This window comes from Salmo salar, chromosome 05 (assembly GCF_965601325.2).
Source record: "Salmo salar chromosome 05, fSalSal1, whole genome shotgun sequence".
NCBI lineage: Eukaryota > Metazoa > Chordata > Actinopteri > Salmoniformes > Salmonidae > Salmo > Salmo salar.
The window spans coordinates 74,124,747-74,149,224 of record NC_138295.1 but is presented as its reverse complement, the minus strand read 5'-3'; the positions used below and the strand labels follow the sequence as shown (position 1 = coordinate 74,149,224).

Genomic DNA, 24,478 nt, shown 5'->3' with positions numbered 1-24,478 from the left:
AGCATTGGCACATCAAACACACAGCACACCGGACAGACAGATTTAGGAAACATACCCTTTGTGGATTTGTTTTATTTCTTTATTTTTTTTTCCATTTTACTTTTCAAATGTGAATGTTCACAGTTAACACCACACAAAATGTGACCTTTCCCAATAAAAGAGATCTTTTAGTTGATATAAAATAACAATCAATTCATCAAACCAAATGAAAAGAAACAGCAAGGAGCAAGTCATCAAAGTCCCCTGTTGTTTCACTTCTTTCATTCATTGAATTAAGTCTTTTTAAAAGAAGCATCTGTAGCTCTCCCCCCGTAGGAGCGAGAGACAGAAAGGAAAGGAGGGTCCAGTCATGTCGAGAGACACCTGCAGACTAGGCATCCTGTATGAAAGAGTGAGAAAGACTAATGCTTCTGATTAATACAAAACATTTGTGAAATAAAATTGGCTGAAAAATGTGACCCTTATAATACCTCATTTAAAATCCCAACATTACATAGCATTGATACAAGTGACAATTTTTAAAAACAAAAATAATAGATTTGTATCTTGCCTTCTGAGTCACTGAAAAAGAAGCGAGGACGCAGGATGAATGGAGACAGACACATTCACTCACACTCCTCTTCCACACAACACATTTACAAAACACATCCCATCTCTCCTCAACCAACTCAATAGATGCCTTCTTTTGATTTCCATGACAATCAGTAAGAAAAAATAAGCATTTGATTTAATGGCATAATTGCGTAATTTTTCCCCTTGTTTATTCATTCCCAGGAGCGGAAAAAAAGATCAATAAATTATATTAAACATTAAATAAAAAATAGAACAGCTATTGAATGATTTGACTATATTGTGGCTGAAATGTTAATGCCAGCTTTTTCAGTCCCAATCTTGTTCAGGAGTTTTTTTTAAATAAAATCCTCCTTCAATCCTCCTCTTTTCATGTCAGTGATCCTCCTATCATTCTCTTCTACAGACAAAGAGGAAGAGGCAGGTACAGGAATTTGTTTGTGTTTCAGTTTGTTAGTGGCCATGTCCCCATCTCTGTCAGTGCAATAATACAATATTATATCAGAGTGACATTACTGATGAAGCCTAACTCTCAAACACCCACCTTTATTTCAGAAAGGACTGAAAGAAACCAAAACGCATTAAAACTAAATAAAAATAAATAAACCTCTATTTCCCTCCCGCTACATCCCACTGAAATGAAAGGAACCAAAATATTTTTGTTGTTGAAATTCATCTGAGCTAGGAGAAAAATACATGTAAATGCTTCTGAAAGAAAATAACAAATTCAGATGTTCTTTTTTCTTCTTTAAATATAGAGATGAACACGTTTCTATTTGGAAACAGAAATAGTTTGTGTTGAAGGAGGATCGCTCTGGGGGGGCGGGGCAGGGCCTGGATTGGGTGTTGAAGAGGGAGTGCCGAAACGTCCTCAAAGAAGAAAGGGATTGGTGCTGGCGCCCGTCACTCCAGCCCCTCCCACTGATCCCCCGGCTCCCATCACTCCAGCTGCCCCCGTAGACCCCCCAAAATTCAGCTGTGGGGGCAGGGCCCCTCCGGGCCCCATGAAGTGAGAGGACCCAGGAGGACCCATGGGCGAGAGCCCGCCGTAGGGGGACATTCCCATAGGGCTCTGCATCATGCCCATCCCCAGGCCTGGTGCTCCCATACCCATAGACCCCAAGCCCATGCCAGGGTATGCCATGGGGTTGGGTGGTACAGGGCTGGTGCGGAGGCCGCTGAGGCCCAGTGTGGAGGGCTGTGGGGAGATGGAGGACATGGGAGCGGCCGCGCCAAACGGGTTGGAGGTGGGGGGTGGCGTTGGGGAAACCCCCCTGCTAGAGATTGTGCTGCCCGGGGTGACTGCCATGCCAGGGGCTGAAGACGAGGCTGGAGAGGAGAGAATACTTCAAATCAATGTACTTTCATTTATTACAAACACAAAGTGCTTAAAAATGTGTGTGTATGTGTTCATGTGTGTGTGTTATCAGTACCTGTGGTCTGGAGGAAGGGGTTGTGTGTTGAAGAGGAGATTGATGGAGGAGGAGGTTGTTTAGGTTTGGGTTTAGAAGACACCAGGGAGTCCAGGTCCACCAGCGATGCGTTGGGCCCCAGGAACGACTCGGGGGTCTTACGGACAGGAAGTGAAGAGCACAGAGATGTGAGGTCAAAGGGCACCGGAGAACCCGCACTGTCACCCGTTAACTGACCTCGCAGTTCTGGGTGTCCTACAGAGAGGGAGGAAGGGAAGGCGAGAGAGCGAGAGGGAGGGAAGGAGAGAGCGAGAGCGAACATGGAGTACTGTATTTATAGTGACTAACCAGATTAGACACCACAGCATTATACCATTATTACTGAGGGAGGATGGAATGCAAGACAACTGTGTTTGTGGGGGGGCGTCAATGAGTATCTCATCCACATGTCCTTGCCATTATGTGTCAGTGTGTGTGTGTGGCTGTACCTGTGCCATTAGTGTGTTTGGCGGAGTCACTCCATGGGTCAGAGGTGATGGGGTCAACCCCGTCCCCAGCCCAGGGGTCTATTGGCCCCCCAAAAGAGGAGGTGGTGGAGAGGGGCACAGAGGGGCCCCAGGGGTCGACACTGGGGGGGGTCACAGCTATGGGGGAGGGAGACAGGCAGGGGTTTGGCTCACATACAACACCAAGGTCGGGGTCAATACCATTTCATGTCAGTCAATTCAAAAGATGAATTGGAATTCCCATTTATGATTTCAAAAGTGCCATTTATTTCCAATGAGGATTGTTCATCTCTTGAACTGAACAGGAACCTAACACCATACAATATACAGGGAACAAGGAGCTGGGCTGGATCCCAATTGTCCAATATGGCTTCCTTTCCCCATTTTCTCTCATTTATCTGTACTGATATGGAAGAGCTGGACAGACAGTCTTTTCACTTGAAAGGAGGTAAGAACTGACAGAGATCTTTATTGAAACCAGAGATACCCCTGACTGAGATATGGAGGGTCACATTCTAAATGATCTAAACATGCTGGCCATTTGAAGAGTATTGGAAAATAGACCAAATGTATTGATGTCCAGAGTGTGGAGGTAGGGGTGTGGGACAAGGAGACGGAATGAGGGTAACGGGTGTAGACGAGGCGAGGGGAGTAAAGGTCAGAGGTCACTAACCTGAGGGTCCCCAGGGGTCAACAGAGTTGACTCTTGAGGAGGCCGTCTCTCCCCAGGGGTCTGGCGGGGGGGCTATCGTTGGAGGGGCCGTCCCTCCACTAGCCCATGGGTCTACGCTGGGGGGTGAGGCGGGCGATGAGGCGCCCCAAGGCTCTGCAGGGGCCAGGCCCCAGGGGCCAGAGGCAGAGGGGGCTGGGAGGGGGACTGTGGGAGGGGGTGAGGGGCCGGCAGAGCCCCCAGAGGCAGCAGCAGGAGCCCCCCAGGGGTCCACAGCACTCAACTCCATTAACGCACTCTGGGAGAGGATAATACACAGGTTATAACACACTGATGTTGAACAGACACCAAGAGTCAATGAGCTCAAGTCTGTCTCTCACACACACACACACACAACATGAAAATCACAGAGCATAGTCAGTTAACATACACACTAAACAAATGTTGACACACAGGCCACACACACAGTTGCCTTGATAAAAGCAGAGGATGAAAGAAGGGATAGATCAACTAGTACCGGGACGGGAGAGAGCGAGGGGTGTTTCTTGTTTCTCAACCTGTGGTCTGGGGACCAGCACCGGTCTGTTGATGTTGCTGACCAGTCAGTCAGATAATTGGCAAACTCTTTCAGTTCTTAAGCACATCTTTAATTCAAAAAGGTTCCTCTAGGAAATATCATAGCTTACAGTTAGTTACCTGATAGGGTTCAGAAACCCTTCTGGTGTCGGCCTACACTACCTTAGCTTTCACTTTTCTCCACAGAATGCACAGGTGAGAGACACAACTACAGCAGGTAACACCAGGAGAGAGAAAGAGGAACTGAGTGGTATTGTCTAAAGAGTGTGTGTAGCCCCCATCCATCCCTCCCCTATGGCTGGCGTACACACACGTCACCAAACACACCTCCTCTGGCTTGGCCTTCTCCATCCTGCTCTCCTCGATGGCCATCTGCAGTCTCAGGTCGTCCCCCCTGCGCAGCCTCTCCTCCTGCCAATCACATACAGCTGTGACGTCATCACCTGCGACTAGCGCTCGGGCAGGCCAGCCGATAGGCACAGATCTAGGATCAGCTTACTACCTCCAAATTGTAGCCAAAGCCATTTGGGGAGAAAATGCTAAACTGACATTAGATCAGTGTCTAGGGAGCAACTTCATTTCACTCCCCCAGGAAGCACTATCTGACCGTGATGCAAAGCTCCAGGAGAGATGCTGCCTTTAGTGGCTGCTCTCAGATCAGCTCTCCTCAACCCACCTTAGGGAGTTGGAAAACATTCTCCCTTCCTTGAGGAAATCAAAAACTGATTCTAGACCAGCCGCTATGGGCAGTATCCTCTTTCACCTAAAAAAACTGGTCAGGGTCCCAGCCATAGTGGACGTGGACTGTCTGTATTCAACCATGACCTGTATCCAGAAGTGTTCATGGGCAGACAAAACAACAGTCCTCTTCTTGTGCTTCTGCAAGGAAGTTGACATTCTAGAACGAAGTCGGGGTCCTAGAATGACGTCGGGGTGCTAGAATTACATTGAGGTTTTATCTATACTTCAAAACTTTGTGAGACAAAAGAACAAACTGGGTAAAAACAACCTGTCTTTATGCTAAAGGTAGAGTGTTGTTTTGCCTTAACCTCTAAACTTCTGAATACCAGTGTTGATTGAATACTGCCCTCCAATTTGCAGAGTGTGGGCACTGGAAGATGCCTTTAATTGAGTGTGTTTAAGTATGTCATTGTGTGTGTAGTTTGAAGCATGCGTTCAGAACAAAGTAATTTGCAACGGAAGAAAAAAAGGGAGTAACCACTCATTCAGAAAGGGTTAAATTGAGTCATTCAAATTATCAAGTCTTTGCCATGCATCATTTTACACTGATTAAATCATAGGGGAGTTATTTTTAAAACTACTTCTTTCCTTCTTACCCTCTTATATTATTAACCCACTGACATGTGTATGTTTGGAATTAATGAAACAGATAATTCTTATAAATATCATTCATTTTGATTGGGATTAAGACTGGATGGAGTGACCACCGGCTGGGTAGACAGATAGGTAGATAGGTAGATGATCGGCCGGTCAGGTGGTGACCTTTGCCCCCTGACCTGTTCTTGTACTTCCTTGCTGAGTGTGAGTGCATAGCGGAGCTCTGCGTCCTCCAGAGGGGCCACAGTAGTCTGGGGGTCAGGGGTCAGAGGGTAAAGGTGAGTGAATGGAAACACACATTGTCCTGGGTTAACCTTGCTATGCCCGGATACTTCTGTTATGGACTGTAGTTAAGTGTCACCATATATATGTGTTCTATGTATAGCGGTTGTAGGGTGTACAGTGCATATATCCTACACAAATAAACCCGTTTATCAAGCCATTGGACCTCAGGTTAACAGTGTGGTTGGCCAGCGGGGGCTCTGCCTACCCTCCACCAGCTCCAGGCTGGCTGGCTGTATACCTGTTCTGCCTCCTCCTTGCTCATGGCCAGGGCCAGCTGCAGCTGCAGGTCCTCCTCACCGGAGCTCTGTGGCCACGCCTGCTCTGGGTCCGCCCCTCCAGAGTGAGAGCCCTGAGACAGCGCTCCACCCCCCAGACCTGGAGCTGAGGGGGCCGAAGAGGCTGGGGGACAGGATGAGGGGACCGGAGGACAGGGAAAGAAAATATTATTGTTTGCATCATGGCATAGTTAGAGGTGGGCAGGAACAAAAGCCTGCAAACACCACATGCATCTCTCCAGGATCAGGGCAGCTCTGCATCACAGCAGACAACTTAAAACTACATTTCTGTTTATGGTTTGCTTTCCTCCTCAATCTGTTTCAGATCCCCTGGTGGCTGGTGCAGGCTGGGTAACGTAGTTGTCTCTCACCACTGGTGGTCTGTGCCATCTTCTCTTTGGTCTTGAGTGCATGGATCCTCTCCTCTCGTAGTCTCTCCTCGTCCTTCAGCAGTGTTACCAGCTGTTTGGCCTTCTCCCGCACATTCACCCCCTGACACACACGCAGGTGAATGCACATGAGTACATACAACTCAGTGCACAACCTTCCTAACTACCCAGCTGTGTCACTGAATTGTTGATAAATGTCAGTTATTTGCCTGCAAACTAAGTGCTACATTCCTGTTTCAGTCATTCCATTTCCATCAGTGTTTCCCTGTGACCTGCTATATTGCCATTACCAGCCCATAAACATGTTACTGTTGGCTTTCACTCTGTGTTTGTATAAGAGGTCACAGTGAAAACAAGTCCTTGAATGAGAGGCGAGTAGTGATTCCGTACCAGTGTGTGTTTGGGAATGTGTGTACAGTGTGTGTGCATGTGCGTGCGCGCGTCGTACCTGGTCCTTGCCGTCTCTGTCGATGAACTGGAAGTCCTTGAGAGTCTGGACAGCGTAGATGTTCTCTCTGCACTGCTGAGCCACGCGCTCTGAACCCGTCTTTATGAGGTACTCCATGAGAGTCATAGCCTGGAGAACACACAGTACAGTAGAAACCACAGAGATCCTATTCAATTACTGGAGATGCTATGGCATAAACCCTCTAGGTTCCAGAACGGGACGAGAATAGCAGCCATAGATGTGGTAAAGAGGTCAATCGAACTCGACCAAAACAATGGAGTTGCCATGGAAACGGGTACAGGAAAGGGCAGTGAAGGAAGATCCCGAATCTCCTCCTTTCCCCCCAGCAGAATTAGCCTACATTTAGGCTATTGTTTATGTATATTTCACACTATGTTGAGGTAAAAATCTGAGTATAATGCTTGTATGGATACTAACCCCCATACAGGTTCATGTCATCACCAAGCAACTGAATTACAGTTAAAAACTACTTTGATTACCACCACCGATTACTGTATGCTACACTCATATAAATGTATAAGTTTGTGTGTCACTTAGAAATGTCCTTGTTTTTTAAAGAAAAGATACTTTTTTGTCCATTAAAATAACATGAAATTGATCAGAAAGTGTATACATTGTTAATTTAAAACATTCATGGAATCTTTAATTCCACTGAAACTGACTGGCTAGCTAACAAGCATAATGTGCACAATATCACTGGCTGACCTACTCCCTGAACAAAATGGCAGATATTTTATACTGTCATATGAAGCCTTAGAACAAAGAGACAGATATTTCACCGGATGTATAAATGTGAAGCATCTGGTTGGCGTTTCAACTCACTACCAAATACGGTAGTGAGAGGAAGCCCAGTGGCCGGCAGTGGGAGAAGGTGGAACCAGATGGATTTTGGCCGATATTCTGCTAATTTTCTCATCGATCAAACAATTAATCTCAATACAGTTCTCTTCCCAAAACTAAAATATATGTTACGAACAGAGTGGACTAAACTTTGCCAAATTGTAAAAAAAATGGTGTTGTTTAGAAACAGTGCAAAGGGGAATTGAGTTATTGCAAATATGCAAATGCATGCTAGAACACGCCAATAGGATCTTGCTAGATCGTGCTTGGCTCTGCCCACTATGACTCATTTGTTCCCATTTGAAAACAACAGGCTGTGGTCTATCTTGGTTTAGTTATATCCAGTCTAGTATTCTAATTCCTATTTCTATGTGCACAAATACAACAGTGAGAGTGAGTGTGTGTGAGCAAACAAACCAGACAGACCGACTACGTCAGCTGTTGTTATGGTCAATATTGAACAGACTTTCCTTTTCACTTCCTCTCGCTCACCACCCACACACGCAAACCTTGTAGACGTGTCTCCAGTTCTTGCCGTGGTCGTTGAGTCGTTTCCACACCATGCTCATGATCTCAGAGAAGGCCACTACGTTGTAGGTCAGGTCTGCTATCTCTGACATCAGAGAGCTGCTGGGGCCCCATGGGTCATTGGACGTTGCTTCCCGCACCTGGAGACAGGGGGAGGCCAGGGACAGAGGAGACCAGGGGCGTGGGGGGAGAAGAGAGACAAGGGGATGGGGAGAAGAGAGACAAGGGGATGGGGAGAAGAGAGACCAGGGGATGGGGAGAAGAGAGACCAGGGACAGGGGGATGGGGAGAAGAGAGACCAGGGACAGGGGGATGGGGAGAAGAGAGACCAGGGACAGGGGGATGGGGAGAAGAGAGACCAGGGACAGGGGGATGGGGAGAAGAGAGACCAGGGACAGGGGGATGGGGAGAAGAGAGACCAGGGACAGGGGGATGGGGAGAAGAGAGACCAGGGACAGGGGGGGGAGGAGAGAGACCAGGGACAGGGGGGAGAAGAGAGACCAGGGACAGGGGGGAGAAGAGAGACCAGGGACAGGGGGGGGGAGAGAGACAAGGGACAGGGGGATGGGGAGGAGAGAGACCAGGGACAGGGGGATGGGGAGGAGAGAGACCAGGGACAGGAGGGGGGGGAGAAGAGAGACCAGGGACAGGGGGGGGAGAAGAAGAGAGACCAGGGACAGGGGGGGGAGAAGAGAGACCAGGGACAGGGGGGAGAAGAGAGACCAGGGACAGGGGGGTGGGGGGGAGAGAGACAAGGGACAGGGGGATGGGGAGGAGAGAGACCAGGGACAGGGGGATGGGGAGGAGAGAGACCAGGGACAGGAGGGGGGGGAGAAGAGAGACCAGGGACAGGGGGGGGGGAGAAGAGAGACCAGGGACAGGGGGGGGAGAAGAAGAGAGACCAGGGACAGGGGGGGGAGAAGAGAGACCAGGGACAGGGGGGGGAGAAGAGAGACCAGGGACAGGGGGGGGGAGAAGAGAGACCAGGGACAGGGGGGGGGAGAAGAGAGACCAGGGACAGGGGGGGGGAGAAGAGAGACCAGGGACAGGGGGGGGGAGAAGAGAGACCAGGGACAGGGGGGGAAGAGAGACCAGGGACAGGGGGGGGGAGAAGAGAGACCAGGGACAGGGGGATGGGGAGAAGAGAGACCAGGGACAGGGGGATGGGGAGAAGAGAGACCAGGGACAGGGGGATGGGGAGAAGAGAGACCAGGGACAGGGGGATGGGGAGAAGAGAGACCAGGGACAGGGGGATGGGGAGAAGAGAGACCAGGGACAGGGGGATGGGGAGAAGAGAGACCAGGGACAGGGGGATGGGGAGAAGAGAGACCAGGGACAGGGGGATGGGGAGAAGAGAGACCAGGGACAGGGGGATGGGGAGAAGAGAGACCAGGGACAGGGGGATGGGGAGAAGAGAGACCAGGGACAGGGGGATGGGGAGAAGAGAGACCAGGGACAGGGGGATGGGGAGAAGAGAGACCAGGGACAGGGGGATGGGGAGAAGAGAGACCAGGGACAGGGGGATGGGGAGGAGAGAGACCAGGGACAGGGGGGGGAGGAGAGAGACCAGGGACAGGGGGGGGAGGAGAGAGACCAGGGACAGGGGGGGGAGGAGAGAGACCAGGGACAGGGGGGAGAAGAGAGACCAGGGACAGGGGGGAGAAGAGAGACCAGGGACAGGGGGGTGGGGGGGAGAGAGACAAGGGACAGGGGGATGGGGAGGAGAGAGACCAGGGACAGGGGGATGGGGAGGAGAGAGACCAGGGACAGGAGGGGGGGGAGAAGAGAGACCAGGGACAGGAGGGGGGGGAGAAGAGAGACCAGGGACAGGGGGGGGGGGAGAAGAGAGACCAGGGACAGGGGGGGGAGAAGAGAGACCAGGGACAGGGGGGGGAGAAGAGAGACCAGGGACAGGGGGGGGAGAAGAGAGACCAGGGACAGGGGGGGGAGAAGAGAGACCAGGGACGGGGGGGGAGAAGAGAGACCAGGGACGGGGGGGGGGAGAAGAGAGACCAGGGACAGGGGGGGGGGAGAAGAGAGACCAGGGACAGGGGGGGGAGAAGAGAGACCAGGGACAGGGGGGGGGAGAAGAGAGACCAGGGACAGGGGGGGGAGAAGAGAGACCAGGGACAGGGGGGGGAGAAGAGAGACCAGGGACAGGGGGGGGAGAAGAGAGACCAGGGACAGGGGGGGGAGAAGAGAGACCAGGGACAGGGGGGGGAGAAGAGAGACCAGGGACAGGGGGGAGAAGAGAGACCAGGGACAGGGGGGGGAGAAGAGAGACCAGGGACAGGGGGGAGAAGAGAGACCAGGGACAGGGGGGAGAAGAGAGACCAGGGACAGGGGGGTGGGGGGGAGAGAGACCAGGGACGGGGGGGGAAGAGAGACCAGGGACAGGGGGGAGAAGAGAGACCAGGGACAGGGGGGAGAAGAGAGACCAGGGACAGGGGGGTGGGGGGGAGAGAGACCAGGGACGGGGGGGGAAGAGAGACCAGGGACGGGGGGGGAAGAGAGACCAGGGACAGGGGGGTGGGGGGGGGGGGGGAAGAGAGACCAGGGATGGGGAGAAGAGAGACCAGGGACAGGGGGATGGGGAGAAGAGAGACAAGGGACGGGGGGGAGAGAGACCAGGGACGGGGGGGGAGAGAGACCAGGGATGGGGAGAAGAGAGACCAGGGACAGGGGGATGGGGGGGAGAGAGACCAGGGATGGGGAGAAGAGAGACCAGGGACAGGGGGATGGGGGGGAGAGAGACCAGGGATGGGGAGAAGAGAGACCAGGGACAGGGGGATGGGGGGGAGAGAGACCAGGGATGGGGAGAAGAGAGACCAGGGACAGGGGGATGGGGGGGAGAGAGACCAGGGATGGGGAGAAGAGAGACCAGGGACGGGGAGAAGAGAGACCAGGGACAGGGGGGATGGGGAGAAGAGAGACCAGGGACGGGGGGGGAGAGAGACCAGGGACAGGGAGATGGGGAGAAGAGAGACAGGGGGATGGGGAGAAGAGAGACCAGGGACAGGGGGATGGGGAGAAGAGAGACAAGGGACGGGGGGGGGGGGTAGAGAGAAACATCAGGATTATTTTATTTAACCTTTATTTATCTAGGCAAGTCAGTTAAGAACAAAATCTTATTTACAATGACGGCCTAGGAACAGTGGGTTAACCGCCTTGTTCAGGGGCAAAACAACAGATTTTTACCTTGTCAGCTCAGGGAGTCGATCGAGCAACCTTTCGGTTACTGGTCCAATGCTCTAACCACTAGGCTACCCGACGCCCCAAAAGCAGTCAACAATCTAAGGTGTGATTTATTGATCAATGAATTGATAAGTCAACTGGTAGTTTATATCAAGACAGACTATTCATTCCCGTGGCAAGCTCAAGCCAACAAAATATATTACGATACAAAGCTCACGACTAAACATGTAAAAACAGACAAAACAATTATGCAAAGTACTTTAATCAAATGAAGCCGTGATAAGTCCACAGCCGTGATCGTAGGTCACCTACTCTCTGTGTGTGGAGATGTGATGATAAACAGGCTGGACAGAACCATCATGATGAATGGATAAGATGATTACATTAACCCAGATAGCAAGAGGTGGAGATACAGGGAGTACACAGTGGAATGTATTATTTAATAAGTACCAATAGTTAACATGTTAGGGCTAGGGGGCAGTATTGACACGGCTGGATAAAAAAACATACCCGATTTAATCTGGTTACCACTCCTACCCAGTAACTAGAATATGCATATACTTATTACATATGGATAGAAAACACCCTAAATTTTCTAAAACTGTTTTAATGGTGTCTGTGAGTATAACAGAACTCATTTGGCAGGCAAAACCCTGAGACATTTTCTGACAGGAAGTGGATACCTGATGTGTTGTATTACCTTTAAACCTATCCCATTGAAAAACACAGGGGCTGAGGAATATTTTGGCACTTCCTATTGCTTCCACTAGATGTCACCAGCCTTTACAAAGTGTTTTGAGTCTTCTGGAGGGAGATCTGACCGAACAAGAGCCATGGAACGATGATGGCCCATTAGACACCTGGCGCGCGAGTTCATGTTGGGTACCCTCGTTCCAATACGTTATAAAAGAGTATGCATTCGTCCACCTTGAATATTATTCATGTTCTGGTTAAAAAAGGCCCTAATGATTTATGCTATACAACGTTTGACATGTTTGAACGAACGTAAATATATTTTTTCCCCTCGTTCATGACGAGAAGTCCGGCTGGCTTAGATCATGTGCTAACAAGACGGAGATTTTTGGACATAAATGATGAGCTTTTTTGAACAAAACTACATTCGTTATGGACCTGTGATACCTGGAAGTGACATCTGATGAAGAGAATCAAAGGTAATGGATTATTTACATAGTATTTTCGATTTTAGATCTCCCCAACATGACGTCTAGTCTGTATCGCAACGCGTATTTTTCTGGGCGCAGTGCTCAGATTATTGCAAAGTGTGATTTCCCAGTAAGGTTATTTTTAAATCTGGCAAGTTGATTGCGTTCAAGAGATGTAAATCTATAATTCTTTAAATGACAATATAATATTTTACCAATGTTTTCTAATTTTAATTATTTAATTTGTGACGCTGACTTGACTGCCGGTTATTGGAGGGAAACGATTTCCTCAACATCAATGCCATAGTAAAACGCTGTTTTTGGATATAAATATGAACTTGATAGAACTAAAAATGCATGCATTGTCTAACATAATGTCCTAGGAGTGTCATCTGATGGAGATTGTAAAAGGTTAGTGCATCATTTTAGCTGGTTTTATGGTTTTGGTGACCCTGTCTTTGAATTGACAAAACATTACACACAACTCTTGTAAATGTACTGTCCTAACATACTCTAAATTTATGCTTTCGCCGTAAAACCTTTTTGAAATCGTAAAACGTGGTTAGATTAAGGAGATGTTTATCTTTCAAAGGGTGTAAAATAGTTGTATGTTTGAAAAATTTGAATTTTGACATTTATTTGGATTCAAATTTGCCGCTCTTGAAATGCACCTGCTGTTGATGGAGTGCACCACGGGTGGCACGCTAGCGTCCCACCTAGCCCATAGAGGTTAAGAGAAGTCAAGACAGAAGTAAGGGAGGAGAGGAAGAGGAGTTGGAGAGGGAGGAAGCAGAGGAGGAGGAGGAGAATGAGGTGAGATAGCCTTGAAAGAAGTGCTGAGGAAAGGAAGAAGAGGACAATGGGAAACAGAAGAATAAAAAAAAGGAGGTGTGAGGGTGGAAAAGTGGTCGGAGAGGAAGAGATAAAAGAAAGAGGACGAGCGAACCTTGATCTCGGCCTCTGAGAAGTTGTGGACAATGTTCTTCACTTGTCGCCGTAGCGATGAGGTCGACATGGCAACCGTCTGGCTGTCGGGTTCCACAGAAAATCTGACCGACACAGAGAAAGAGAGGGGTTGTAAAACAGTTAATACAACACAAAACAAATAGCAGCCAGGGCAAAGTGTACAGTGAGTTAATACAGAGAGAGAGGAGAGTAGCTGAACTCTGAGGAGAAAAAGAAAAGCAGCAACACAGAGAGCGACATTGAGAGAGAGAGCGACATCGAGAGAGAGAGAGAGCGACATCGAGAGAGCGACATCGAGAGAGAGAGCGACATCGAGAGAGAGAGCGACATTGAGAGAGAGAGAGCGACATCGAGAGAGAGAGCGACATCGAGAGAGAGAGCGACATCGAGAGAGAGAGCGACATCGAGAGAGAGAGCGACATCGAGAGAGAGAGCGACATCGAGAGAGCGAAAGAGAGCGACATCGAGAGAGACAAAGAGAGCGACATCGAGATCGAGATCAAGTCAAGAGATCGAGACATCGAGAGAGAGAGCTGGTCCTTGGGCTGAGTTCACAAACCTGTTCTACTAACACACTGAAGCCTCAGGACGAGAACATCCAATCAATCAGAATAAACCAAATTACAACACAGTCAAAACAAAACTACATTGCTTATTGGGAAACACAAGCACAAACACAAAGCAAAATGCAGTGCTATCTGGCCCTAAATCGACAGTACACTACGGCTAAATATTTGACCATGGTTACTGATCAAAACCTTAGAAAAACCTTGACAAAGTACAGGCTCAGTGAGCACAGCCTTGCCATTGAGAAGGGTAGACACAGGAAAACCTGGCTCCCTGTAGAGGAAAGGCTGTGCAACCACTGCACAACAGCAGAACCTGAGACAGAGCTGCATTTCCTTACAAAATGTGAAAAATATAAAACAATGAGTGTCATTTCCCCAAATTTGATATCCTTATTCAAGGTTTCAAAGACCTCTCTGATGAGAGTAGGCTACCTGTCCTGTTGGGGGAGGACGCAGAGAGCTGTGGGTTGGCAGCGCACTACATTGCTGCCTGCCATAAGATGAGGGACAGTATCTGACAGACCAATCAACATGTCCTCTACCATATGCTTATTGTTATTGTTCAATGTATGGTTATTTAGACCCTTGGTTATTGTTGTTACTGTTGTCCCGTTGACAATTTTGATTCTCATCATTTTCATATTGTAAATATCCAAAATAAGCTTTGGCAATATGTACATTGTTACGTCATGCCAATAAAGCAAATTGAATTGAGAGAGAGAGACCGAGAGATAGAGAGAGAGAGACACCGAGAGAGAGAGAGATCGCGAGAGGGACACAGAGACAGACATCGAGAGAGATGTCGCACTACTGACCATATATACACACACACACACACACACACACACACACACACACACACACACCTTACACACACTAATTAATAAACACGTCCATCATAAAAAAGATGGCAAAATCTTTGCTTGTTTTATTGACTTTAAAAAAGCATTTGATTCTATTTGGCACAAAGGGATATTCTACAAAATTCTCCAAAGAACAGACTTCCTTTCACAATGTCAAGGTGTGAGACAAGGCTGCAGTTTGAGTCCAAATCTTTTCAACATTTATATCAATGAATTAGCAGACATGTTGGACCATTCTTCAGCCCCAGGACTCACACTACTTGACACAGAGGTGAAATACCTGCTATATGCTGATGACTTGGTACTACTATCACCAACCAAAGAAGGTCTTCAACAGAACATTAATATTCTAGAGCAATATTGCCATAATTGGGCCCTGGCAGTAAATTTCCAAAAGACGAAAATCAGGATTTCCTCCCCAAAAAACAGATGTCAGAAACACTAATATAAATTCACCCTGAACAACACCATCATTGAACACACTAAAAATTACACCTACCTTGGTCTGACCATATCTGCATCGGGAAACTTTAATATGGCAGTGAATGCACTCAAAGAAAAAGCCTGCAGAGCAATGTATGGAATAAAAAAGAAATTATTCAATATCAACATCACAATTAGAATTCGGGCCAAAATATTTGACAGTGTAATCCTACCAATAGCTCTTTACGGAAGTGAGGTTTGGGGGCCACTCAATAAACTGGACTTTAAAATGTGGGACAAACATCCAATTGAAGCCCTACATGCAGAATTCTGTCGGAAAATCCTACAAGTCCAGAGAAATACACCAACTAATGCATGTAGGGCAGAATTGGGCCGCTTTCCAGTAATAATGAAAATACAGAAAAGATCATTAAGATTTTGGCTACATCTAAATTCAAGTCCAAATTCAAGTCTGCAATTTAAAGCACTCCAAACCCAAGAGCTGAGCCCAGAAACGAGCCCTCTCAGTCAGCTGGTGTTGGACCTCACCCACCAAGCTGACACCAGCACTGCTTCAAAAGAAAGAATTCAAATAAACAAAATCATGAACCAATCAAAGGACTCATATTTACAACATTGGAAAAACGAAACAAAATCCCAAAGCCGACTATATTGCTATCTGACCCTAAACAGAATATGAATTGGCTGATTATCTCTACTCTGTCAGAGATACGAAGCAGAGACAGATCCTTACCAAGTACAGGCTGAGTGACCACCGATTGGCAATAGAAACCGGCAGACATAAAAAGACATGGCTACCCAAAGAGGAGCGTGTATGTGGTCACTGCACGACAGGGGAGGTAGAGACAGAGATGCACTTTCTCCTTTACTGTGATATATATTCTGCACCAAGAGATTCATTAGTCACAGAAATGACTACATTTATTCAAAATTTGAACTTATTAAACCCAGAGGAAAAACTAAAAATACTCATGGGCGAAGGAGCAATGGCTCCTCTTGCAGCCAAATATGTATTTGCCTGCCATAGCCTGAGGGACTCTGAATAATAACATCTGCATAGTAAGCAGTAACTTACTTATTATTACTATTATTGTTATTACTATTATTATTGTTGTTTATCATTCCAAATAGTAGTGGTATGGGTAGTAATGGTAATGATAACAGTTTAGTGATGGTGGCGGTAGTAGTAGTGGTAATGATGATAGTAGTTGTAGTACTGATGTAATGGTGAAGATGACCGTTATTTAGTTATAAGTTAGTTATAGATTCATTTTCCATATTTAGATTTTTATATTTATTACATTCTACTATTTTACTGTTATTATTTTTAATTTTGTATTATTATTTACTGCCATTTTATATTATTGTATTACAATGTATATTGTATACATTGTTGCTTTGGCAATATTAAACACAATGTTTTTCATTCCAATAAAGCAGCTTGAATTAGAATTTGAGAGACAGACACCGAGAGAGAGACAGACACCAAGAGAGAGAGAGAGAGAGAGAGAGACAGACACCGAGAGAGAGAGCGAGAGAGACAGACACCGAGAGAGAGACACCGAGAGAGAGAGAGAGACACACCGAGAGAGAGAGAGACACCGAGAGAGAGAGAGAGAGAGAGACAGACACCGAGCGAGACAGACACCGAGAGAGAGAGAGAGAGAGAGCGAGACAGACACCGAGAGAGAGAGCGAGAGAGACAGACACCGAGAGAGAGAGCGAGAGAGAGAGACACCGAGAGAGACAGACACCGAGAGAGACAGACACCGAGAGAGAGAGAGCGAGAGAGAGACAGACACCGAGAGAGAGAGAGAGAGAGAGAGACAGACACCGAGAGAGACACCGAGAGAGAGACAGACACCGAGAGAGACAGACACCGAGAGAGAGAGAGACAGACACCGAGAGAGAGAGAGACAGACACCGAGAGAGAGACAGACACCGAGAGAGAGAGAGAGAGAGAGACAGACACCGAGAGAGAGACCGAGACAGACACCGAGAGAGAGACCGAGACAGAGACCGAGAGAGAGACCGAGAGACCGAGAGAGAGACCGAGAGACCGAGAGAGAGACCGAGAGAGAGAGAGACGCCGAGAGAGAGAGAGACACCGAGAGAGAGAGAGACACCGAGAGAGAGAGAGACACCGAGAGAGAGAGAGACACCGAGAGAGAGAGAGAGAGACCGAGAGAGAGAGAGAGAGACCGAGAGAGAGAGAGAGAGACCGAGAGAGAGAGAGAGAGACCGAGAGAGAGAGAGAGAGACCGAGAGAGAGAGAGAGAGACCGAGAGAGAGAGAGAGAGAGAGACCGAGAGAGAGAGAGAGAGAGAGACCGAGAGAGAGAGAGAGAGACCGAGAGAGAGAGAGAGACCGAGAGAGAGAGAGAGAGACCGAGAGAGAGAGAGAGAGACCGAGAGAGAGAGAGAGACCGAGAGAGAGAGAGAGACCGAGAGAGAGAGAGAGACCGAGAGAGAGACAGACACCGAGAGAGAGACAGACACCGAGAGAGAGACAGACACCGAGAGAGAGACAGACACCGAGAGAGAGACAGACACCGAGAGAGAGACAGACACCGAGAGAGAGACAGACACCGAGAGAGACAGACACCGAGAGAGACAGACACCGAGAGAGACAGACACCGAGAGAGACAGACACCGAGAGAGACAGACACCGAGAGAGACAGACACCGAGAGAGACAGACACCGAGAGACAGAGAGAGAGAAAGAGACATCAAGATGAATAGGCAAACATTGCGTGCAAGAGAAAAACAAAACCAGCAATCAAATTTAGTGGACATAGTGCTCCTTTGTGCTGCCTTTCAAATTCAAATTCAAGCTGCTTTATTGGCATGAAAAACATTGTGTTAATATTGCCAAAGCAACAATGTATACAATATACATTGTAATACAATTATAAACAATAACAAATAATAATATAAAATGGCAGTAAATAATACAAAATTAAAAATAATAACAATAAAATAGTAATAAAATAATAGTAAAATAGTAGAATGTAATAAATATAAAAATCTAAATATGGAAAATGAATCTATAACTAACTTCTAACTAAATAACGGTCATCTTCACCATTACATCAGTACTACAACTACTATCATCATTACCACTACTACTACCGCCACCATCACTAAACTGTTATCATTACCATTACTACTACCACCACCATCACTAAACTGTTATCATTACCATTACTACCCATACCACTACTATTTGGAATGATAAACAACAATAATAATAGTAATAACAATAATAGTAATAATAAGTAAGTTACTGCTTACTATGCAGATGTTATTATTCAGAGTCCCTCAGGCTATGGCAGGCAAATACATATTTGGCTGCAAGAGGAGCCATTGCTCCTTCGCCCATGAGTATTTTTAGTTTTTCCTCTGGGTTTAATAAGTTCAAATTTGGAATAAATGTAGTCATTTCTGTGACTAATGAATCTCTTTGTGAGGAATATTTATCACAGTAAAGGAGAAAGTGCATCTTTGTCTCTACCTCCCCTGTCGTGCAGTGACCACATACACGCTCCTCTTTGGGTAGCCATGTCTTTTTATGTCTGCCGGGTTTCTATTGCCAATCGGTGGTCACTCAGCCTGTACTTGGTAAGGATCGGTCTCTGCTTCGTATCTCTGACAGAGTAGAGATAATCAGCCAATTCATATTCTGTTTAGGGTCAGATAGCAATATAGTCGGCTTTGGGATTTTGTTTCGTTTTTCCAATGTTGTAAATATGAGTCCTTTGATTGGTTAATGATTTTGTTTATTTGAATTCTTTCTTTTGAAGCAGTGCTGGTGTCAGCTTGGTGGGTGAGGTCCAACACCAGCTGACTGAGAGTGCTCGTTTCTGGGCTCAGCTCTTGGGTTTGGAGTGCTTTAAATTGCAGACTTGAATTTGGACTTGAATTTAGATGTAGCCAAAATCTTAATGATCTTTTCTGTATTTTCATTATTACTGGAAAGCGGCCCAATTCTGCCCTACATGCATTAGTTGGTGTATTTCTCTGGACTTGTAAGATTTTCCGACAGAATTCTGCATGTAGGGCTTCAATTGGATGTTTGTCCCACATTTTAAAGTCCAGTTTATTGAGTGGCCCCCAAACCTCACTTCCGTAAAGAGCTATTGGTAGGATTACACTGTCAAATATTTTGGTCCAAATTCTAATTGGGATGTTGATTTTGAATAATTTCATTTTTATTGCATACAATGCTCTGCGGGCTTTTTCTTTGAGTGTATTCACTGCCATATTAAAGTTTCCCAATGCAGATATGGTCAGACCAAGGTAGGTGTAATTTTTAGTGTGTTAAATGATGGTGTTGTTCAGGGTGAATTTATATTTGTGTTTCTGACATCTGGTTTTCTTTTGGAAAATCGTGATTTTGTTTTTTTGGAAATTTACTGCCAGGGCCCAATTATGGCAATATTGCTCTAGAATATTAATGTTCTGTTGAAGACCTTCTTTGGTTGGTGATAGAAGTACCAAGTCATCAGCATATAGCAGGTATTTCACCTCTGTGTCAAATAGTGTGAGTCCTGGGGCTGGAGAATGGTCCAACATGTCTGCTAATTCATTGATATAAATCTTGAAAAGGTTTGGACTCAAACTGCAGCCTTGTCTCACACCTCGACATTGTGAAAATAATTATGTTCTTTGGTTTTTGATTTTTATTGCACATTTATTTTCTGTGTACATACATTTTATTAAGTCATACACCTTACCACCAAGCCCACTTTGGAGAATTTTGTAGAATAGCCCTTCATGCCAAATAGAATCAAATGCTTTTTTAAAGTCAATAAAGCAAGCAAAGATTTTGCCCTCTTTTTTTTTGGTGGACGTGTTTATTAATTAGTGTGTGTAAGGTGTATATATGGTCAGTAGTGCGATGGTTGGGAAGAAAGCCAATTTGACATTTACTTATTACATTTTTTTTCTTGAAGAAAGGTTTGAATTCAAAATGCTACAGAAAACCTTTCCCAAGTTACTGTTTACGCAAATTCCCCTGTAATTATTGGGGTCTGATTTGTCTCCACTTTTGTGGATAGGGGAGATGAGCCACACACACACACACACACACACACACACACACACACACACACACACACACACACACACACACACACACACACACACACACCACACACACACACACACACACACACACACACACACACACACACACACCTGTTACAAAGGAATAGTGTTCTCTCACTTGGTTTCTCTCTTTCCGGCTCCAGTCGTTTACAGAGTGCTCTGTCTCAGCCTGTCCGTCTCTCCTACAGAGACATTGAGTCCCAAAAGCGCAGATTTGGGGTGATAAAACCAATCTGCGGAGTGAGAGATGACAACACTAATCTTACCGGTACGTGTTGAGGGCCCCAAAGAGAAAACCCCGAGCTTCTCCTCACCCCAAACACAACGTAGGCTAGGATATTTAATTGGGTTTGATTGGAATTAGGCATAGTGTTTTAGTTTGATTCACTTTCTGACCCAGTAATGCTGTCAGATGAGCATGGCCATGGCATGCAGGCTTGAACAGTGTCATCATTTTGACATCATTGAATGGTTAGTACTCAGTGGGCTGTTTAACAATGCTGTGGCATGAATAATCCTAGTGGGTTTCAGTCACTTCTCTTTTTGACCTGCACTGTTGGAGCTCAGAGGTTAAGAATTTCACTGTGCCCTGCGATTACACCTGCGAGCCTGTGTACGTGACTAACAAACTCATCTAATATGTAGGTACAACATATTCCTTTATGATTTGACTGTCTTCTCTGACAAAATTGTTCCAGTGCTGCTGAATACCCCTAGCAGTGTGGCCGACCAGACTAATAAGGAGTGGAAGACGACAGGTTGTACAGTACTAATAGGAGACTAGGTTACATAACACAGCAGAGAGATAACCATCCCTGAAGTCAGTTTAGAGATTACTGGAGCAACGTTCCAAAGTTCATACAAGGAATCTACCAAGACCGAATGTAGATAAGGGACAAGCTTAGCCCAAATCTCTCACAATTCAACAGGGTTCAGGCCAATTCTATATAAATTGAGGAAGTGTTCTGAAATTCCAATTCAAGAATTGAGAAATACTCAGAAAAAAAGTGATATTTTCTTGAAACAGACATATCCTGTGCTGAATTTAAATGGCAATGACCTCAACCCAACACATCATAATGTGGAGCACTGCATTAGCTAAGCTCCTTATCAACAGTTTAACTTGACGGAACAATAACATAGCTATATGCTACATGCTACAGGAGGAGACGTCCGGCTGTTGTATGTAGCTATGTTATTGTACTGTCAAGTTCAACTGTTGATAAGGAGCTTAGCTAATGCCGTTTAAATATTCAGGACAGCTTACAGTGGAATAAGTATCAGAACTTGCTTGGTTTCACTGACACGAGACATACAATGTGCATTCAATGGCAGATACATCATTGGCAATGAAATCCCAACATGCAATACACATGCAACTAGTTAGCTGAAGCCAGACAAACTTAGCTAGTTGGCTGAGTCTAATATAAGCTAGCTAACAAACTATTGAACTGACGTTAGTTAGGAAGGCAAAGTTATTGCGCTACTAACCCATATTTGTGCTAACGCCAGAAAAAAGAATAGGGCGGTGTAACGATGTAGACTGTAGCGATCATGACAATGTCAGAGACACCGTGGCCTCTACGCTCGTTCCCACTTGCTAGTCGCTATCAGACAGTCACACACCCTCCTGAGCCAGAGACCCCCACCCAGTTAGCATGCTAACCAGGTATCATCTCTCACAGTCTACACAGCGATTCAACACCAACTTTACAACAGGAAATACTGGAAACTACTACTGCCAAAGAACAACATGGGAAGTGTAACGAACTTGGTTGGCAAACATAGAAGGCCATCCAAACCAGATAAAAGGGGTCACTAAGTAATTAGTTAGCTAGCTATAGGCTGGCTAACGTTATGGTACCACCCTCCCAGCTATCAGCTGGAAAACGTTAGCAACTTACCGTTAACTCCCCTTCTCCTTGGCTTTCTCAGTAGCGATCAATTTTAACGTTTTACAATTGTGGTGGGGGTTAAGGGGAAAGCGTGAAAGAGAAACCCGACTAACTAAATATAGGTATTCCTGTCACGACACTGAATGAATCATTGCTATTTACCTAGCTAGGTAGCTGAAGTAGCCAATGGTGCAAACAGATGAGATAACGTTGAACGCTGTTGCTAGCAGTTCAAGTGGCAACAGAATACGAGTGGTATTTATGATCTGATCGAGTGATACCACCATCCTTAACATAAAACTGATGGTTATGGAACGTTTACTGTGTCAATATTACTCATAATATTTAATAACTGTTGACAATATACCATAATTAACATCTAAATTAAGTCTATACTGACCCTGTTGTAGCTCGAATGGTACAAGGAGATGGCGGAACTTCCGGTTCCGTTCCCGACTACAGGAAAGACCGCACCCCTTTGCACGCTCCCATCATTTCATATTTATGAACTGGGAGAGGCTACACAGTCATGCATAAAATAGTTTCAATTTGATCTAAATTCTAACCTATTTCATGGTCTGGATGGGAATGTAGCGCTATTTATCACACTTGTAAATAAGCTTTATACTGTAACATAATGTCAAACTGACCATTGATATTGATTGTTTTGGATGCAGGAACATGGTGTTGGTTGAGAGTGTGGTGTCAGTGTGCGTAGTCAGTTTAAGAAACATTTGAGGACCAAGATAAATGTAAGGGGTGTGATCAAATGTGTTCATAATATATTCTTTTTAAATTTATTTAACAAGGCAAGTCAGTTGAGAACAAATTCTTATTTACAAGGACAGCCTACACCGGCCAAACCCGGATGACACTGGGCCAATTGTCCGCTGTGCTATGGGACTCCCAATCATGGCCAGTTGTCATACAGCCTGGAATCGAACCAGGGTGTCTGTAGTGATGCCTCAAGCACTGAGATGCAGTGCCTTAGACTGCTGTGCCACTCGGGAGCCCCTAGTGTGTGTTGAGCGATGTTGCCAATATTCCAAATTTGTATTTTGTTAAAGGGGAAATCTGCAGTTGCTACTTACATTTTTTGACATAATATGTACTCATTCATTCTTAAAGAATATAACTTAAAAATGCCAACTGACCTTAGTTGAACTGTAGTAACCCATCAGAACCAAAAACATAAGCTTGTTTTAATCCAATGTTTGTAAACAAAGTAAATGTAGACAAACATTGTATAGCCTCATGACATGGATAAAACTATAATGTTGATATCATGGATGCTTGAATGATCAGTCCTTGCATCCATAGCTATGTCTATGAATATGAGAGGGGTTACATTTCTCCAGCCCCATCCTTCAGATTTTTACAGAAACAGTGGTTGGGAATATGCTTTGTTATTGTTACAACTGCAGATTTCCTCTTTATTTTTTATTGAACCTTTATTTAATGAGGCAAGTCAGTTAAGAACAAATTCTTATTTACAATGATGGCCTTCCCCGGCCAAACCCGAACGACACTGGGCCAATTGTGTATCGCCCTATGGGACTCCCAATCACGGCCGGATGTAATTGTGTTAATGTGCTTTGAGTTTATCCTGTTTGAAACAAGCAAACCTATACGTAGCCTGAATCCCTTAATAAATATAGCTTGTCTTTTTATATCTGACTCCTGACTGTTTCCCAAACGGGCCTAGAAACCGTTGAATAAAAAAAGGATAAAATATGAATATACTTTAATAATATAAGCATATTTCAATATTTATATTTCAAAGTATTTATCAAATAAGACAAGATAAAATACCAGCCCAACACAACACAAATCACCAAATATATATATATTACTAAGGGACAGTAGACAACAAATCGTTGAGATTTGCCTGACATTGATTTCAAGGAGGGTTAGGCTTGTGTTGTGTGGTCGGTTGACATTACTGCAGGCCCACTTCCTAAATTTAGCAGCAAAACCAGTAGCAAATATTGAGCTATAAATAAAATCAGCTCATATAAATCACCTCGTTGTGAATGGAACTATTCCTCTCATCCACATTCTTCACATTCAGATTCACACAGAAGCGTGTTATGTAACCTTATTGTTGCTCTGGTTTCTGCTGGTATGAATAGTAATCATAAACACCTCTCCATTTTCCCGTGCAGTGAGACTCCCTCCCTGCTGAAAGTCCATCAACACGAAGCATCTATCCTGTCCTCCTCAGGCATGAGTCCCTGTTCATGTGCATATCATTATGAAAACTATGATCACAATAAAAGAGAATCATCTTTCAACAGGCACAATCCTGCAAGCGCTGTGACATCCACAGGCATCAATCACTCACATTTTTCCTTCACATTTGTAGAGCTCTTTTTACAAATACACTTGGTACAGTCAGACAGTAATGTCCAGAGATCA

At 45.7% G+C, this 24,478-nt stretch overlaps 1 protein-coding gene across 8 annotated transcripts; it reads right to left on the bottom strand.

Moving 5' to 3' along the window:
• Positions 1-65: 65 nt before the first annotated feature.
• On the bottom strand, positions 66-22,530 carry epn1 (epsin 1). 8 transcript variants are annotated; one of them, XM_045717717.2, is made up of 13 exons: positions 22,461-22,505; positions 20,284-20,398; positions 13,163-13,265; positions 7,840-7,998; positions 6,470-6,598; positions 6,004-6,124; positions 5,596-5,756; positions 5,252-5,323; positions 4,062-4,145; positions 3,162-3,456; positions 2,471-2,626; positions 2,004-2,237; positions 1,079-1,899 (listed from the first exon to the last, which is right to left on the bottom strand). In XM_045717717.2, the coding sequence occupies exons 3-13, from the start codon at positions 13,229-13,231 to the stop codon at positions 1,442-1,444; spliced, it is 1,938 nt and encodes a 645-aa protein (XP_045573673.1). In that variant the 5' UTR covers positions 13,232-13,265; positions 20,284-20,398; positions 22,461-22,505; the 3' UTR covers positions 1,079-1,441.
• Positions 22,531-24,478: the final 1,948 nt, after the last annotated feature.